The 16133-nt window shown below is 39.0% G+C and overlaps 2 protein-coding genes across 2 annotated transcripts; both read left to right on the top strand.

Moving 5' to 3' along the window:
- Nucleotides 1–918: 918 nt before the first annotated feature.
- PCYB_124920 (dynein beta chain putative) lies at nucleotides 919–11985 on the top strand (the record flags this gene model as incomplete). Its single annotated transcript, XM_004223825.1, has 3 exons — nucleotides 919–11236; nucleotides 11400–11763; nucleotides 11865–11985. The coding sequence occupies 3 exons, from the start codon at nucleotides 919–921 to the stop codon at nucleotides 11983–11985; spliced, it is 10803 nt and encodes a 3600-aa protein (XP_004223873.1).
- A 1787-nt stretch (nucleotides 11986–13772) lies between these two features.
- Nucleotides 13773–15225, top strand: PCYB_124910 (40S ribosomal protein S3; the record flags this gene model as incomplete). Its single annotated transcript, XM_004223824.1, has 3 exons — nucleotides 13773–13784; nucleotides 14329–14450; nucleotides 14691–15225. 3 exons carry the CDS (start codon nucleotides 13773–13775, stop codon nucleotides 15223–15225), a joined length of 669 nt encoding a protein of 222 aa, XP_004223872.1.
- Nucleotides 15226–16133: the final 908 nt, after the last annotated feature.

Genomic DNA, 16133 nt, shown 5'->3' with positions numbered 1-16133 from the left:
CAGTAACTGCGCGGATGGTCAACAGGAATATTTGAATTACGAGGACATATCTTCTTACCACCAAATGGCGAAATGGAGACCTATTATTGGTACAGACAAGCTCGGTAACGACTTATTGAATACGCATTGTAGTGAAGCACAGGAAGCTTCATCCACCCATGAGGAGAAAAAAAACGTTTCTCAATTCGGCGTGAGGGTAAATTCGAAGGAGGTGAATTCTGTAGCCCCAGTGAACAAAGCAGGGGGTGATAAATCCGGCGAGTGCGGCAAGTCGAGGGATTTTTCCGAGGCGCACAGGGGGGGGAACACAAATGGAAGCGGTACTGGAAGCGGTACTGGAAGTGGCAATGCTCAGGGAAGCCTCCCTCTGGATTGCCACTCACCAACAAGCAGCGGACACGCCTTTTTCGAAGGGCAACATATTAAGGTAAAAAAAAACTGCTCCATCTACCTCACGCTGTGCAAAAATAATGACAACTGCTTGTACTCTCTAGAAAATTACAACAACGTGATTCAGGAATTCTCCTTTAAGCCTCCCAACTTTCATCTGATTTGCCAATTTTCTCTAACCTCCATTGGATTTAAAAACGCGAAAAAGTTGTCCAAAAAAATCAACATCTGCTACAGTCTACTGTACGAGTTTCTGTCCAAGCAGGAACAGTACATTATTGACTTGCGAGAAATAAAGAAGTTTTTAAATTTAGTGTCCGAAGATTTTATCTCAAACAATAAAATAAAAAGTGAAGAAGAAATTATATACGATGCCATGGTGGAGGTAAACGAATCCAAGTTGTTGAAGGACGATCTGGACATCTTTTACAATTTCCTCAAGGAATTATTCCCACTAGTAAAAAAAAAACAGAAAAGAATAAAAATAATGACCTCTCTGTGAAAATTATAACAGACATTATGAGCAACATGGGGTATACCATAAACGACTACTACATAAATAGCATTTTAAAATTGCACAAAATTAAAAAAACGAATAAAGGAATTGTCCTAGTGGGGAAGTCTTGCACAGGAAAAACGAGCATTATAAATATTTTCAAACATTACTGTGAGATTGCTAGAAATGCGAACGTTGTAAGAGGGGGTAACCTAAACTGGATGGAGGATGATAACAAAGATGGGAAGTTCCTACACCATGAGGGGAAGGTCAAGGAAGGCGTCCCCTACGACAATGGTTATGGTATCACCAACAATGGTGAGATAAATCGCGCTATGGACGATTTTGGCTACATTAACCAAATAAATAACGTCCCTTCGAATGCTTCTCTGAACAGTAAGGGGACATACGAAAGCTACAATTTGCTTTACCCGGTGAACCTCTTCTCTAATAAGTACAAAAATCAGGGGAACGCAAACATGATGGGAAAAAATAACAGCAACAATAGTGGTAGCCACAGCACCAGTACCAGCCACAATAGCCTCAGTGGAAGTGTTAAAAAATTGAGCAAAATTAGCAGCGCATATTCTATGCAGAGTAAAAATTCGACAGGGGCATTACTCGATTTTGCAAACAAGTATAAGAAAAATATTCACACGAATGATTATTCCATAGACATAACTGTCTTTAACCCTATGTCAACAGATGTGAAGAAGTTGTATGGGTACTACAACTCCGAGAAGGAGGTGTACGAAGATGGCATTTTGTCCCTAATAATGAAAAGGCTATTCGAGAATAATAACAATTTGAACGAGAAGTGGTTGATCCTGGATGGACCTTTGGATATCCTAACGACTGAACCGTTGCACTCCCTGTTGGATGAAAACAAAGTGCTAACGTTAATAAACGGAAATAGAATAAAATTTTCAGATAATGTTTTTATATTTTTTGAGATTGAAAATTTAAAAAATTCTGCCCCATCTTTTATAAGTCGATCCAAAATTGTCTACATGAATGAAGAAGAATTTAACTACGAGTGGCTAATCGAGAGTTACTTGCAGAGCAATTTTCCCAACGTGGAGGAAAAAAACCTGGTGCAGGGATTTTTCAACAAATATATAAAAAAAATCATGAATGCTAAGAGGAATAAATATAACCTAATTATCGACGTGAGCGATGCGAATGTTATCATATCCATCTGTCAGTTGTACGACATGCTGTGCAATTTGTACGATAAAAATTTCCCGAAAAATCTGAACCCCTCCTTATGCCTAGAAAAATTATTTCTCCAATCTATTATTTACACCTTCTCCAACATTTTATGCCCCCAAAGTAAGCAGTCCTTGGATCTCCTGATCAAAAGTATAGACAACAGCTTCCCCCATCTACACACCATTTTTGATTACATAATTAGTAAGAACAACTTTAACTGGGTGCTATGGGATGAGCTGATCACCACGAATCATAATTTCTTACCGAATGTGAAGGAGAAGTTTTTTTCCTACGACAATCACAACTTTTGCAAAAATGATAGCTCCATGAAATATATGAGCATGAATCAACTGAGTGAAACGATAAACCCTGAGACAGATTTTAACAAACTCTTTCTCAGCAGCAATTTACATGTTAGCAAAAATTTCAACAAGTACACAATCAACTATAACAATCTCTTCAGTGACAACAATAATAAGAATACACTAAATGTTTATCAGACTTATCATTCCAATTTTATTCACACAAACGCAAACAACATGAATGATGCCAGTATGCTGGACAATTATCACATGTTTAGCGACTACTCTAAGGACAACATTTACTCGAATAATAACTACCTGGATTCGGACCTATTCAACACGTACAGCAAAAATAATATATCTAACAATTATTTCTCAGATAACAGCTTCTCAAATAATAATTTTTCTGATAATTTGTTATCCTATAGAAATAATAAAAGAGAAAAAAATAACTTCGAGAACGGACAGCATGAGGAGGATTACAATGTGCTCAATGACAATTTTATCGAGAGCTATAATAAGTCTTCCCTGAAAGATATTTACAACCAGAAGGATAATCTTACACAAAATGGGACACAAAAAACGAAAGAAAAATATTTCCATCAAAAGTTCAATGACAATATATTTATAGAAAATGTAGAATCGTTAAGGAAAAAAAATATCATCAACATTTTAATGTATAACAAAAAGAATGTCCTTTTGATTGGAAACAAATTTAGCGGAAAAACCTTCTTCATGAAATATAACATTTTGCCCTATGTAAAGGATGACATATCAAGTTATTACACCTTCATTTCGAAGCTCTGCAATTCGAACAAGCTAGAAAAAAAAATTGAAATGAATGTCGAAAAGAAGTGTAGAAATATATATAAACCGGTAGGGAATAAGAAGTGTCTGTACTTCATCCTCGATGACTTGAACAATCTGCAAAAGTATGACTCCTCTGGGTTGGACTACTACTCGGATGGTAATGTCAACCATCAAGGTAGCGGAAGAAATGCCCTCTTCGATTTCAGCATCAACAGGAAATGCATTTCGAAGAATAACAGCCCTAATGGAGACAATCCACAGATGGAAAACAGATACGAGAAAAACGGAAGCTCAATGAATAATACAAGCGTCTTTGAGTTCCTAAACCAATTCATTGACTACAACATGTACTATAATAAGGACAACGGGTCTGTTAAAAATGTGGAAAATTTGTTTTTTTTCCTGATATATGGAAATAACAGAAAATGTGCCTCCACCTTTAACAGGAAATTGATCAACCGACTGCATGTAGTGCATCTGAACGAGATGGACGAAGCGTGTATGAAAAATACTTTCCACGTTTTCTTAAGACATAAATTCTCTAATTTCCATGAAGTGATAAAAAATTTGGCGGAACCTCTCTCCTCGTCAACTATAAAACTCTTTTTCGATGCTGCCAAGTATTTCAAAGCCAACTTAAATTGCTATCACTACTTTTTCCACTTGAAGCATATATTTAAAATAATGAAAGGTATGTTCCTTTCGGAGGCTCCCATATATGAAGAGAAAGAAAGTGTGCTAAGACTTTGGGTTAATGAATGCTATCGCTCTCTTGGGGATCAACTAATTTTAAAAAATGAAAGGAAAAAATTTAAGAGCATTTTAAAAAATATACTACATAAAAAATTCTACGTAGTTTATAATTACCTTTTTCCCAAGAAGAAGACCTCTTATTTCTGCTCCTACAATTTTCACGATACGAAAAATGAGAACCCCTACTTCTTCTACCAGCCTGTGTCGAATGAAAATGTCCTCATCGAATTTTTCAGGGGAGTCGTATCTTCTTACAACACTTTTGTTCTGTGCACTTATGACAAGAAGAAAAACGAGTACTTCAAAAATCACGAGGCAGACGTGGGGGGCACCGGGAAGAAAGGCACTCCTTCTCGCAGCGCGCAGAGGCCACCCGCCTCCAGGGAAAACAGCCTGTATGAGATGTTCCAACACGCGGACGACTACGCTGGGGGAAGTAACTATGAAAATACGGAGCGAAATGGCTTCACGGATGGAGAGTCAAATGGGTTCCTCGATGCACAGCGAAATGACTTGGTGAACGGTGAGCCAAATGAACACCCCATGAACGGCTCGCTGGACAAGTCGCAGAAGATGTCCCAGGAAATAGCCGCACTCGTGAGCAAGAACGACAACGATTTCAATAATATTTGCACTCCCATCAATTTTATACTCTTTAAAGAGGCCATGATAAATATATGCAAATTTTCTCGAATCTTTCTCTTCGAAAATGAGCACTTCATATCGATTGGAGACAGTGGCCCGGGCAAGTTCACGTGCTGCCTAATTGCGTGTTTTATATATCAAATAAAAATTCATGTAATTAAAAATTTCCACTATGGGAATGCAAATGTTGGGAACTGGGGTGATCAAGGTGGGGACGACTTGCTCCATGGGGGACACGATGTTGTTGGGCACAATGAGAAGGGGTCCCCTCTAGTTGGCACTATGGACATTGAGGAGGGGAAAAGAAGTCACGTAAGAGAGGTGAACGGAGAAAAAGGAATTAATGGCGCATCGGAAGGAGGGGAAGCTCAGTCAGGTGTAGAAGCACAGTCAGGTGTAGAAGCACAGATAGGAGGGGAAACTATCAGGGGAGACAACTCACTCGGAGAGTGCCACCCTGAAGAGAGACAAAACAAAAAGGGAAATCAAACAAACCATGTCGTGAACACTGTGGAGAGGAATACACCCGTTGTGGACAAAGACGAAGCGAACAAATTTTCCTCCAACTCGATAAGCGGAAACAAAGGAGTGTCCATAATAGAAAAACTAAAATGTAATTATTTCATAAAAAAATTTAAAGAAGCTATTTTCAACTGCTATAAGAAAGAAAAAAGATGCGTTCTGTACTACCTGCACGACAACATGAGTGATGATATTTTGGAATTCCTTCACGAGCTCTACAACAACGTGAATATAATTAACATATTCAACAGTGAAGAAATAGCGTACTTGAAAAATATATTCCTTCAGAATGAGATCGGATTTAAAAACTTCGATACGTTAAGCGAAATGTTGGAGGAACTAATTAAGACAAATTATCACTACGTTTTATTTACCACACTAAAAAGTAAAATGTTCAGAAAAATATCCAACGAGTATAACGTTATCCTGAAGCAGTCAACAGTCAACTACTTCTGCTCATGGAAAAATGTGTCATACAATATAATTGCACAAGAGACACTCAAAAGGAATAACCTAAATGTGGAGGTGTTTAGCAAGCTGCACAACACGGCATTGAAAATGTTCGAATGTGTTCTACACCATTTGGAGGAAAAACTAGACAGGGAGAAAAAAGAAAACTTTTTTTTTCTCAACGAGTTTAGCGGTTACACAAACTTTAGCGATTATCAGCGGGGTAAGAATGCAGGTGAGAAAATTTTTGGTGTCTCCAAGCTGGATGAACAGAATAGAAGGTATGAGAAGAACTCCACGCTAACCAAGTCGAAAACTACTTTACTAGAGGAAAACAAACAATCCATGGAAATTAAGAACAGCCTCAAAATGAACACCAAGGAAAGCTGTCATATGAACTCCAACCAAACAAAGATCATCATGCAGAGTAAGAAGACAATTACAGATGGTACAGAAGAAAACGTTGCAGATGGAGAAAATAAAAATGAAGAAGACGCAGAGAATAATATAAAATATATCAGAAACTCCAAAATTGTACAAGACAAACTGAACATTCAAAAGTATATAAATTTTAAACACTTTTTCAACTTTTTACAATTCTTTGAAAAGTTGTATAAAAAAAAATTTGAAGAAACGAATAACCAAGAAAAGAAAATTAACATGGCGCTGAGCAAGTTGGCCGACGCGAGGAACGAAATTCAAGAAATGCAAATTCAGCTAAGTCTGCAGAAGGAAAACATATCCAAAAAGCAAACAGAATGCACCCAACTACTCAAAGAAATAGAGGAAAAGAAACAAGAATCTAATGAGAAGAAAAAAAAAATACAAGAAGATAGCATTCGAATATCGAGTGTCGAAATAGAGACACAAAAGCTAGCCGAAGATGCGAGGAAAGATTTACAAAATGCAATTCCGGAGCTTGAAGTTGCCACTCAGTCGCTTGAACAGTTAGACAAAAAAAGCATATCAGAAGTAAAGGCGTATACAAAACCACCCGATGTTGTCATGCAAACTTTATCAATCGTTATGATCATTTTGAATAAAACTCCAAGTTGGGAACAAGCGAAAATTGAACTAGGAGATGCAAACTTTTTAAACAAATTAAAATCTTTCGATAAAGATTCCATATCGGATAAGACGCTGAAAAAAATTGAAAAGTTTACCAAAAATCCCATCTACTCTCCCAAAGCTGTTAAGAAGGTTTCTTCTGCTACTGGTGCTCTGTGTATGTGGGTTCACGCCTTAAAAATGTATGCACAAGTGTACAGGGAAGTAGCACCCAAGAGGCTGCGCCTGAAGCTAGCTGAAGAGTTACTAAGCAAAAACAGAACGGAACTCGAGTTAACCATGGAACAGCTTAGCCAAATTGAGAAAAATTTACTACACCTTCAGGAACAACATAATGAAAGCACCAAAACGAGTGACGAACTTAGTAGGTCATATGAAGAATCTTGTCAAAGGATAGAAAATGTAGAGAAATTTTTCCTCAATTTAATGGACGAAAAAAACAGATGGGAAAAATACGTTAAAGATAATGAACGGGTTAGGAAGAGCATATATGGGGAGTCAATTCTTTCTTCCTTTTTTCTTGTCTACACTGGTTTGCTCAATTATGAAGATCGGAAATTTTTAATTTATGATGCGTGCTACAATTTGCTCATTCGAAACCACATTTTTGTCAACACCAATTTTAACGTGGTCGATTATTTTATTGATCCTATCCAGTCCCTCGAATTTAGAACCAATTTTTTATCTAACGATATATACATGAAGGAAAACTCGATTTTAATTAACAACAACTTTCTCGCCACTCTGATAGTGGATCCTCACTACCAGGCTGCCAACTGGATTAGCAGAAGTTACCAAAATAATGGAAAATCGATTGTCATTTCTGATTTTCATTCCTCGGACATATTTTTTAAAATCATTCATTGTATGAATACAGGAACATCGCTACTGATAAACTACATCAATGAGGACTTGGAGGACATACTACTTTTAACCATTAAGAAATACAATAAGTTTATTTTGGATAGGGAAAACAGTTCGCTATTGGATGATCGTCAGTGCCAATCTGCAAACGAGGTGGTCATAAGGGAGTACGCTAAGAGGAAGAAGCAGCTTCAGGACGATTTCGAGGCAGGTCACAAAGGCGGTGCGAACAACAGCGGGGGAGGTGGAGTTAGTGCATTTGGACAAGTTGGCCCAGTTAATGGCGTTAACTTAGCCAGCGGCACAGGAGGAATCGGCAGGATGGCCTACGAGGAGAAGCTCTACCGAATGAAGCTACAGCTTCTGGACGGAATAAACATCCACAAAGACTTCAAGCTATTCCTAGTGTCTAACAAAAATTGCTTCAGTCTGGACTCGACCTTTTACACACTCACCACAGTTATCGTATTCAGCCTGAACAAAGAATCCCTCGACAACATTCTCCTAAATGTGATCATTATGAATGAGGAGAAAAACTTAGAAGAGGAAAACAAAGAATGTCTCATGCGTCTAATCCGAGTGAAAAAAGAAATCATAAAATTAGAAAACAACATACTAGAACATATAACAAAAAGTGAAAAAAAAATTACAGAAGATGACCAACTGATTAATATTCTCCTACAGTCCAAATCCGAAATTGATGAAAAAAATGGACACCTAGAAGAAGTGTATGACACTATTAGCAGAATGAGCATGAACAAAAATATGTTTAAACCGCTAGCCAAAAAAGTAGCCATTTTGTTTACCATACTGAATGATTTGAAGTATGTCAATAATTATTATCAATTTTCACTGGACCATTTTATTTCCCTTTTTACCTACTGTATGAAAAATTTCAAAAAAAATAAAAAAATTTCATCTAGCTCTACTACGGAGAGGCAAGAAATTCTGTTCAACAATTACTTCTTTGAATTTTTGAAGTATACTAAAGTGTCCCTTGCCAACAAGCACCACCTTTTTTTTGTGTTTTACTCCTTGTGCAAAATTATGGTCTTCGAAAATAAAATTTCTCAAGAAGATTACGACTTCTTCACCTTTGGCAATGAAGCGAGTGGTGAACAGGTGCACACAAAATATCTGAAGAGACTCACAAGGGAGGATAGCCAAAAGAGGAAGGGGGATGATCACTCAGGTACAAACAGGGGTAAGAAAAGGACTAAGAGCAAGCGGAAAAGAGCAACGCACCGTGTGGTGCGCAAGTCCGCCGCAGGGAATGACGCTTCCGATTCGAACAATTATGCAGAGGGGGAGAAGGAGGAAGAAGAGGACGCATATGGAGAAGCTGAGGAGGAAGAGGAAGACGAGGAAGACGCGGAAGAGGAGGAAGTAGAGGAGGAGGAAGTGGAGGAGGAAGTAGAGGAGGAGGAAGTGGAGGAGGAAGAAGAGGAAGAGAAAGACGCGGAAGAGGCAGAAGACGAAGATGACGAAGCGGAGGCGGAGGAGGACGACCAAAACTGTGATGATCAGAACTGCGACGATTCAAACCGAGAAGGGGAAAACCCGGACGGTACTGAGTGCAATCAAACAGGAGAGCACACCAAGCAGAGTACGCGAAAGGGTAAGGAAAGTGGACCCAGCAGTGGACCCAAAAAAGACGGAGCCGAAACGGAAGGGAAGACGAACCTGGAGGAAAACAAAAATAATAACAGGGATGACGAAGTAGACAAACTGAAGGGTAACTCAAACATGATGAATAACAAAAGGAAAAAGAATTGCAAAAAGAAAAAGTACAATTCAAATAGTAAAATGCCAAATGATTATCAAGAAGAGGATCATTTTAAGGAGTACTCAGAATATGATGATACAAACAGTAATTGCGGAGCAGCAAATGAGGATCAATCTTCAGATGTAATTAATCCAGGGAATGATTGGATAAGTGAAGAAAAGTGGAAATACCTACTACATATCGAGAGTCTGAAAAACTTCGAAGGATTTATCAACTCATTTGTTAAGTCTATCAGAGAATGGAGAAGATGGTTCAATTTTCTCGAAGTAGAAAATTATGTACTTCCAGACGAATGGGAATTTAATTTGAATTCTTTCCAAAAATTAATTATCATCAAAATTTTAAGGCCAGACAGGTTAAACAAAGCCATAGAAAATTTAGTGTACGCTAATATCTCGTACAACGATATTGAGGTAGACCATATGAACTTTGAATTCATTTTGAGACCCTACAACAGTATTGACCCCCTGACGATTATTTACAAAAACAATTTTGACCCTTTCCAGTATGTGTATAATTATGCTCTGGAGAATAATCAAAAGTTGAAAAATTTAACCCTAACCAATCAGAACATTCACTTTGTGTACCACTACTTGAGGGATGCCATGGAGAAGGGACACATCCTGTTCATTTCTAATTTGCATAACTCGGTTCAGAACTTGCATAAGCTAGCCAAAATTATAGAAAATGTTCTAAGTAGCAGTTCTACGTCGGGTCTCACACCCAGCAGCAGCTCCGATGAAATTGGCTCTGATGCGAACACCGTTGGGGTTTCCAACACAGCGACAGAACAGAGGGAAGAAAGCCCCAAATTGGAAGAACCAGAAAGGGACACCACAGAAGGGGAGGACCACCTAGAAAATTTGCAATTAGACGGGGGGGATATGGACCAGATGTTCAATTCGAAACAAGCCGATTCGTTGCCGTACAGTGCGCTGATAGACGAGGAGTATGGAAGTGGCGCGGGTGGGAACGCCTCGCTGGTAGACATCCCACCGTTGGAGCGAAGCGATCGTGGAAAAATTCAAGTACACCCAAATTTCCGCCTCTTCCTATCCTCCCTACCGAGTGAGAATTTCCCAACGGCATTACTGCAGAAAAGCATCATAGTCATTCTGGAAGAGCCGCCTAATATAAAGAAAAGCGTATCCATTTTGTTCAAAGAGCAATGGGAATTAGAAGAAAATAAAAACATCCAGTTAAACAAATATAAAAAGTTGATGCTGAGTTTGTTCTGGTTTCATTCAATCCTTAACAATAGGAAAAAGTTTTACAACTTGGGATGGAACAGCGAAAATTATTTTTTCAACAACAAGGACATTATGTTGAGTAAGTACATCTCGCAAATATTCTTCAATAAAAATATTAAAGAAATATATTGGCCTTATTTCCACTACTACATTTGTGACATTATCTATGGATCCAAAATTAATGACTCCTTTGATAAAGAGCTCCTAAATATATATGCAAATGAATTTTTCAACAACAATATATTTAAGGGGAAGTATATATTTTCCAGCTGCCCAAATTATTACCTGCCCAACGACGTGACGAATGAGAAAGCGTTGAACAATTACTTGAAAGAAATTCCACATAACGATAGCGTAGAGATATTTGGACAGAAGGCATGTGCTGAAATTCCTTTCAATACAATTGCTTCTGAAGGAATTGTTTCTCTTTTCTTTCACGTGAATTCTTTGCACCGCAATCAATACCATTTCCATAATGCGAGATCGAATCATGTTAATGAGAAGGAGGTGTATTCCTTTACGAAGATGCTTCTGCAGGGCATGCCGCACGAGATCTATGTAGACGATTTGATGAAGAAGCAGTGCATGCAGGAGCAGTACGTTTACACCAACCTCATGTGTCAGGAGATTTACAAGCACAACTTGGTTCTCCGCAGGGTTCGAAAGTCGATAGCGAAGGTGCAGTGTGGTACGTCATGAGAGGAGCAGTTAACGTGGCGCACCTAACGCGGTGTATCTAACGCGGTGCCTCTAACGCGGCGCATCTAACCCGGTGCGTCCAACCCGGTGCACTACGCACCGCTAACCCACGTGAAAATGCGCCCCGCCCCTTACTCCCCCACTCCCTGCAGCTCTCAAAGGCGAAACCGTGATAAACAAACAAATTTACAAAACCATCAGATGCCTTAGCGACGGATTAGTGCCAAACTCCTGGAAGACCTTTTACATATCGAAAAAAAGCCTAGTTCCCTTTTTTGAAGATTTAAACGAAAGAGTAAACCAGCTAAACGAGTGGAGCATCAATGGGTCATTGGCAATTCACTGGCTTGGCGGATTTTGTAACCCCAGAAGTGTCTTAAAATATATTTTATATGAATATTCAAAAAAAAATGACATCAGCCATGATTTAATCACGTTCGAATTTACTTCCATTAACAAGTCCGATGAAATTAAGCTCAAAAGCAGAAGCATCGAGGAAGGCATTTACATAAAGAGGTTAATTTTGCAGGGCGCTAAATGGGATTTCATTAGTCAGACGTTAATGGAGACGGACAATAACAATTTGTACTTCATCATTCCGACTGTGTATCTCAAAGTTGTATTAAAAAAAAAAGCAAAGAGGACAATGACATTTATTATTGCCCCCTGTACATGTGTCAAGAGAAGAACGTCGTGGACATTAGGGAGAACTACCTGATGAAGGTGAGTTTTGCTTGACTGGTCGTTTCGATCCGTTGGCACGCTCTTGCGTTTGCACTACACCGGAGTGGACATGTTTGGGGCGGCGCAGCTGCGTGTAAAAAGAGCCCCTACAAAGTTGTGTCCGCACGTATGTCTGACACTTTGACGCGCTGTACTCGGTGAATAGGCAAAATGGGTAGAGCAAACAACTTCAGGCACGCCACATCTTTCGGGGCATCCTTTCGTACACCTCCTGCGAAGCAGCGAGCCGTTGTAGCGTTGCGCGAAATGCGTGCGTTACGTTTGTTGCATTTGCGCAGGACAGTAAAATATTTTTTTTCACATTTTTTCCATTTTTCCCATTTTTCCCATTTTTTCCCGCATGATGCATTCACAGGTTGGACTGCGCACAGGGTCGAAAAACCCATCCGAGTGGGGCAAGCTGGGCGTGCGCTTGTTTTTAACGAACGAGTGTTAAGCTCGCGGTTAAGAAGACCATATGCACAGATTTGCGCTTGAACAAAGATGTGCCCATGCAACATTGCCAGTGGCAATTTGGGCATACCCCACTTGGCCGCCTTGCGGTTTGGCCGCTCAGCAGTTAAGCCACTCAGCTGTTTAGCGACCCCTTTGCATTCGTCGGATCCCGATGTCGTAACAACAGGTTGTGCGCTGGCGAGAACAAGTTGGCGTGCACATCTAATATAATAGCACGTGGGTTTTAAAAAAAAAAAAGTACAAATAACATTTTTTTCTACACCTTAGAGTTGTATTACCAGCTATGGAAAAAAAAAAAAAAATTTGTTCCAACCCCCTGTTCGTTCGTATAAACTTGCAAAAAATTGCTTTCCGTTTTGATGATAAAAAAGCTTTAATGAATTTTTTCCCCCCTTACTTTGAGGCGAATCCCATTTCTGCGCATTTTATTTTTTTTGCAATTTTGTGCGCATATCGTAATACATGGGATATGTTGGAATAAGATTTCGTGTGACGTTACGGCGCGCTCCCTTTGCTTTACCTTTTTCGCACTGTTCCCTTGGAGTGACTAAGGGGATCCCACGCGCAGGCTAATTCTTTGGCTTCACTAACGTACATTAAAAATGTGAAAAGGTTGATTAATTTAAAAAATTTTTATTTGCCTTTTATTTAAAAAAGGAGTAGAATAAACAGCAAAGGATCGAAACTTTCATATCAATTTTTTTTTTTTATCCACATTTAAGTGATCGCATTTCTGTGTATCTTTTTTGTAACGTGCATAAATATGTAGAGAGCTCCCTATAGGAATTATGCGAAGGGTGATGCTCGTCGACCAGGCTACTACGAACATATATATATGTTACATGAGCCTCCTTCCGTGAGAGGTGCAGGGCTACATATCAATTCAGGGATATGTATAAAATAATTCCATTCGAGCATTGCATTATACTCACTGCAAAATTATATTAGGATATATTTATGTACACGTTTTCGCGGCGTACAATCCGAACTTTCGAGCGAAAAAAAAAATTTTCTTTTTAAAAAACGTTCCCTTTTAAAGGCAAGAAAAACACGCCAACGAACAGTGACACGAAAATATAAAAATCCTCAGGATTATAACATGTGAGATATGCATAATTCGCTGCAAATTTGAGGAAATTTAAAACGTCGAAAAAACTGACAAAAGTGACCATTTAACAAAATCACCCTTGTTGAAAAGCTTCAAACTTCCCAAAGATTGAAAAAACTGAAAAAACTGGAAAAACATTTTCCAAAGTGGCATTTGCGACAGAATCCCATTTTAACTGCACAAACCAGTTTGAACAGATACAAAACCCACGTAAAAGATGTCAGCTCCTGTAAGCCTTAAATAAAAAAAAAGAAAAAAATACGTACATACACGAGAAATGCTCATGTGACGAGTGAACAATAGTTGTGTTTTTACCCTACATAGTATAAAAATGAGCGTTTTGTGAGTTGACGGTAGTTTACCCAAGCTGATACGCAGCAATTTGCATGGCGAGATGGTTTACGTAAAAATTGGGGGGAAATACAAAACCCGTTATATGAGTTGTTGCCCCGTTTTTATCCCTGTCACGGGGGTGTACATCCACACCTAAATGCGTATTTCCCATTGTGGAAAAGAATAACCTTTGGAGATCCAGAGTTGCAACGCTCATAGGCAGACTCAAATGTGCCTGCCATAATGCCAAAGCTTGGTGGAGGCGAAGAACAAAATTTTTCCATTTATATGAGTGATAAAAAGGCGGGAGGTGCATATGTGCACAGATACGTATATCTTGAAATGTACATTTCAGGGTGCAGCTCGCAGCGTTGCAATTTCCTTAGCGTTCGATGGGCTTCTAATTGCTCTCCATTTTCAATTCCCCCCCCCCTCTACAGATATCGAAAAAGAGAAAATTTATCAACGATGGTGTTTTCCAAGCTGAGTTGAATGAATTTTTGGCCCGAATTTTAGCTGAGGATGGATACTCAGGTGTAGAAGTCAGAGTCACACCGATAAGGTATGGAGAGTGGAGCGGCATCTAGAAGCCCTATATACGGTCTCATATGTGCACATGTGTATTTTTTCACCTATCCTCTATCGAAATTGCGATATTGAAAGTGCTTCTTCAAACAGACGTTTCATAACAAACTGCGTTAACTGTATGTGCACATCGATACATATTAGTATGCCCTTTTCGATGTGCCTTTTAAAAGTTTCCGTATTTTATGTCCTTTTTTTTTTTTTTTCTTCACCCCAGGACCGAAGTTATAATTAGGGCTACGCGTACGAGGGAAGTACTAGGTGATAAGGGAAGGAGAATCAGAGAACTCACATCCCTGGTCCAGAAAAGATTCTTCAACAAATCGACAAACAGTGTTGAATTGTTTGCAGAGAGAGTAGAGCACAGAGGACTGTGTGCAATGGCACAAGCAGAGTCACTTAGATATAAGTTACTAAAAGGATTGGCAGTCAGACGTGCATGTTATGGTGTACTCAGGCACATTATGGAGTCGGGCGCCAAGGGATGTGAAGTTATTGTGTCGGGTAAATTAAGAGCCCAGAGAGCTAAGAGTATGAAATTCCGTGATGGTTACTTAATATCAACAGGAGAGCCATCCAAACGATTTGTTAACACGGCTACTAGATCGGCACAACTAAAACAAGGAGTCCTAGGTATTAAGGTTAAAATTATGCTGCCCACTGCTGTTGACTCGAAGACGGGATTGCCATCCATTTTACCTGACAACATTTCTGTTTTGGAGCCCAAAACCGAAACCATAGAAGCATTGTGAAGGGGTCATTTGCAGAGTGGAATCCACCTATACGTACATATCGCGCGTGCGTACAGTTACATGTATTATATATATGTACATACGTGTGTGCGTAATTGCATGGGCAAAAGTGGCTACGTAAAAGTGAGCAATCATAGGCATATAATACGCACGTGCAATTTTTTTTTTTTTTAAACTTTAAAAAAAATAAATAAATAACTTTCAGGAAACGGTTAAATAGTATTTTATTTTTAATGTTACTTGCAAATGTTGAATTGTAGAAGTTGCGCATCCGTGGTGTACCTACACTGTAGCAGTTTTATTTTGCTGTGAAGGTGCCATCAAATGGGAAAAAAAAAAAAATCAGTACTTGTATAGCAGAGGGCATCAATTGAACGTGAACGAGTGGAAAAGGATCCACAAATAATTTATGCCTCATGTATCAACACTCACAGCGGAGCATACGGAAAGGCTCTCTTTGACTCTTTAAAAATGTAGAAAAATTTTTATCCTCACGAAAATGGATCTTCAATTTATGCAATTCCCCAGTTGGGCACTCCACGTGAGGGTGTACATTTGGAGGCGAAAAAAATAACACGCCTAAAATGGCGCAAAATTGTTTTGGCAGAAGTAATATGCAACTCCAAAAATCAGTGTTGAAACGTTTTATGTGCTGAGGCAAACACGTTCAGTCTGTCTGTGCACATGAACCAAGCACAGGGAGTGGGTATATGACCTTGTGTGTAGTTCTTCTGGTTTCTTTAAGGCACCCTTTGCGCGTTCCAAATGTTGCATCACGTGTTACAGTTAATCACTTTTGCGTTTTATTCAAAAAAGTCCATAGCGCAATTGCTTCACGCCTATGCACCCGTTGACACAATTACCAAAAAAGAGTAGAGAACAGAAAAGAAGAGAATAGAAAAGAAGAC

Source organism: Plasmodium cynomolgi, chromosome 12, assembly GCF_000321355.1.
Source record: "Plasmodium cynomolgi strain B DNA, chromosome 12, whole genome shotgun sequence".
Taxonomy (NCBI): Eukaryota; Apicomplexa; class Aconoidasida; order Haemosporida; family Plasmodiidae; genus Plasmodium; species Plasmodium cynomolgi.
The sequence above is the reverse complement of the archived record's forward strand: the minus strand, read 5'-3'. Positions and strand labels throughout refer to the sequence as shown.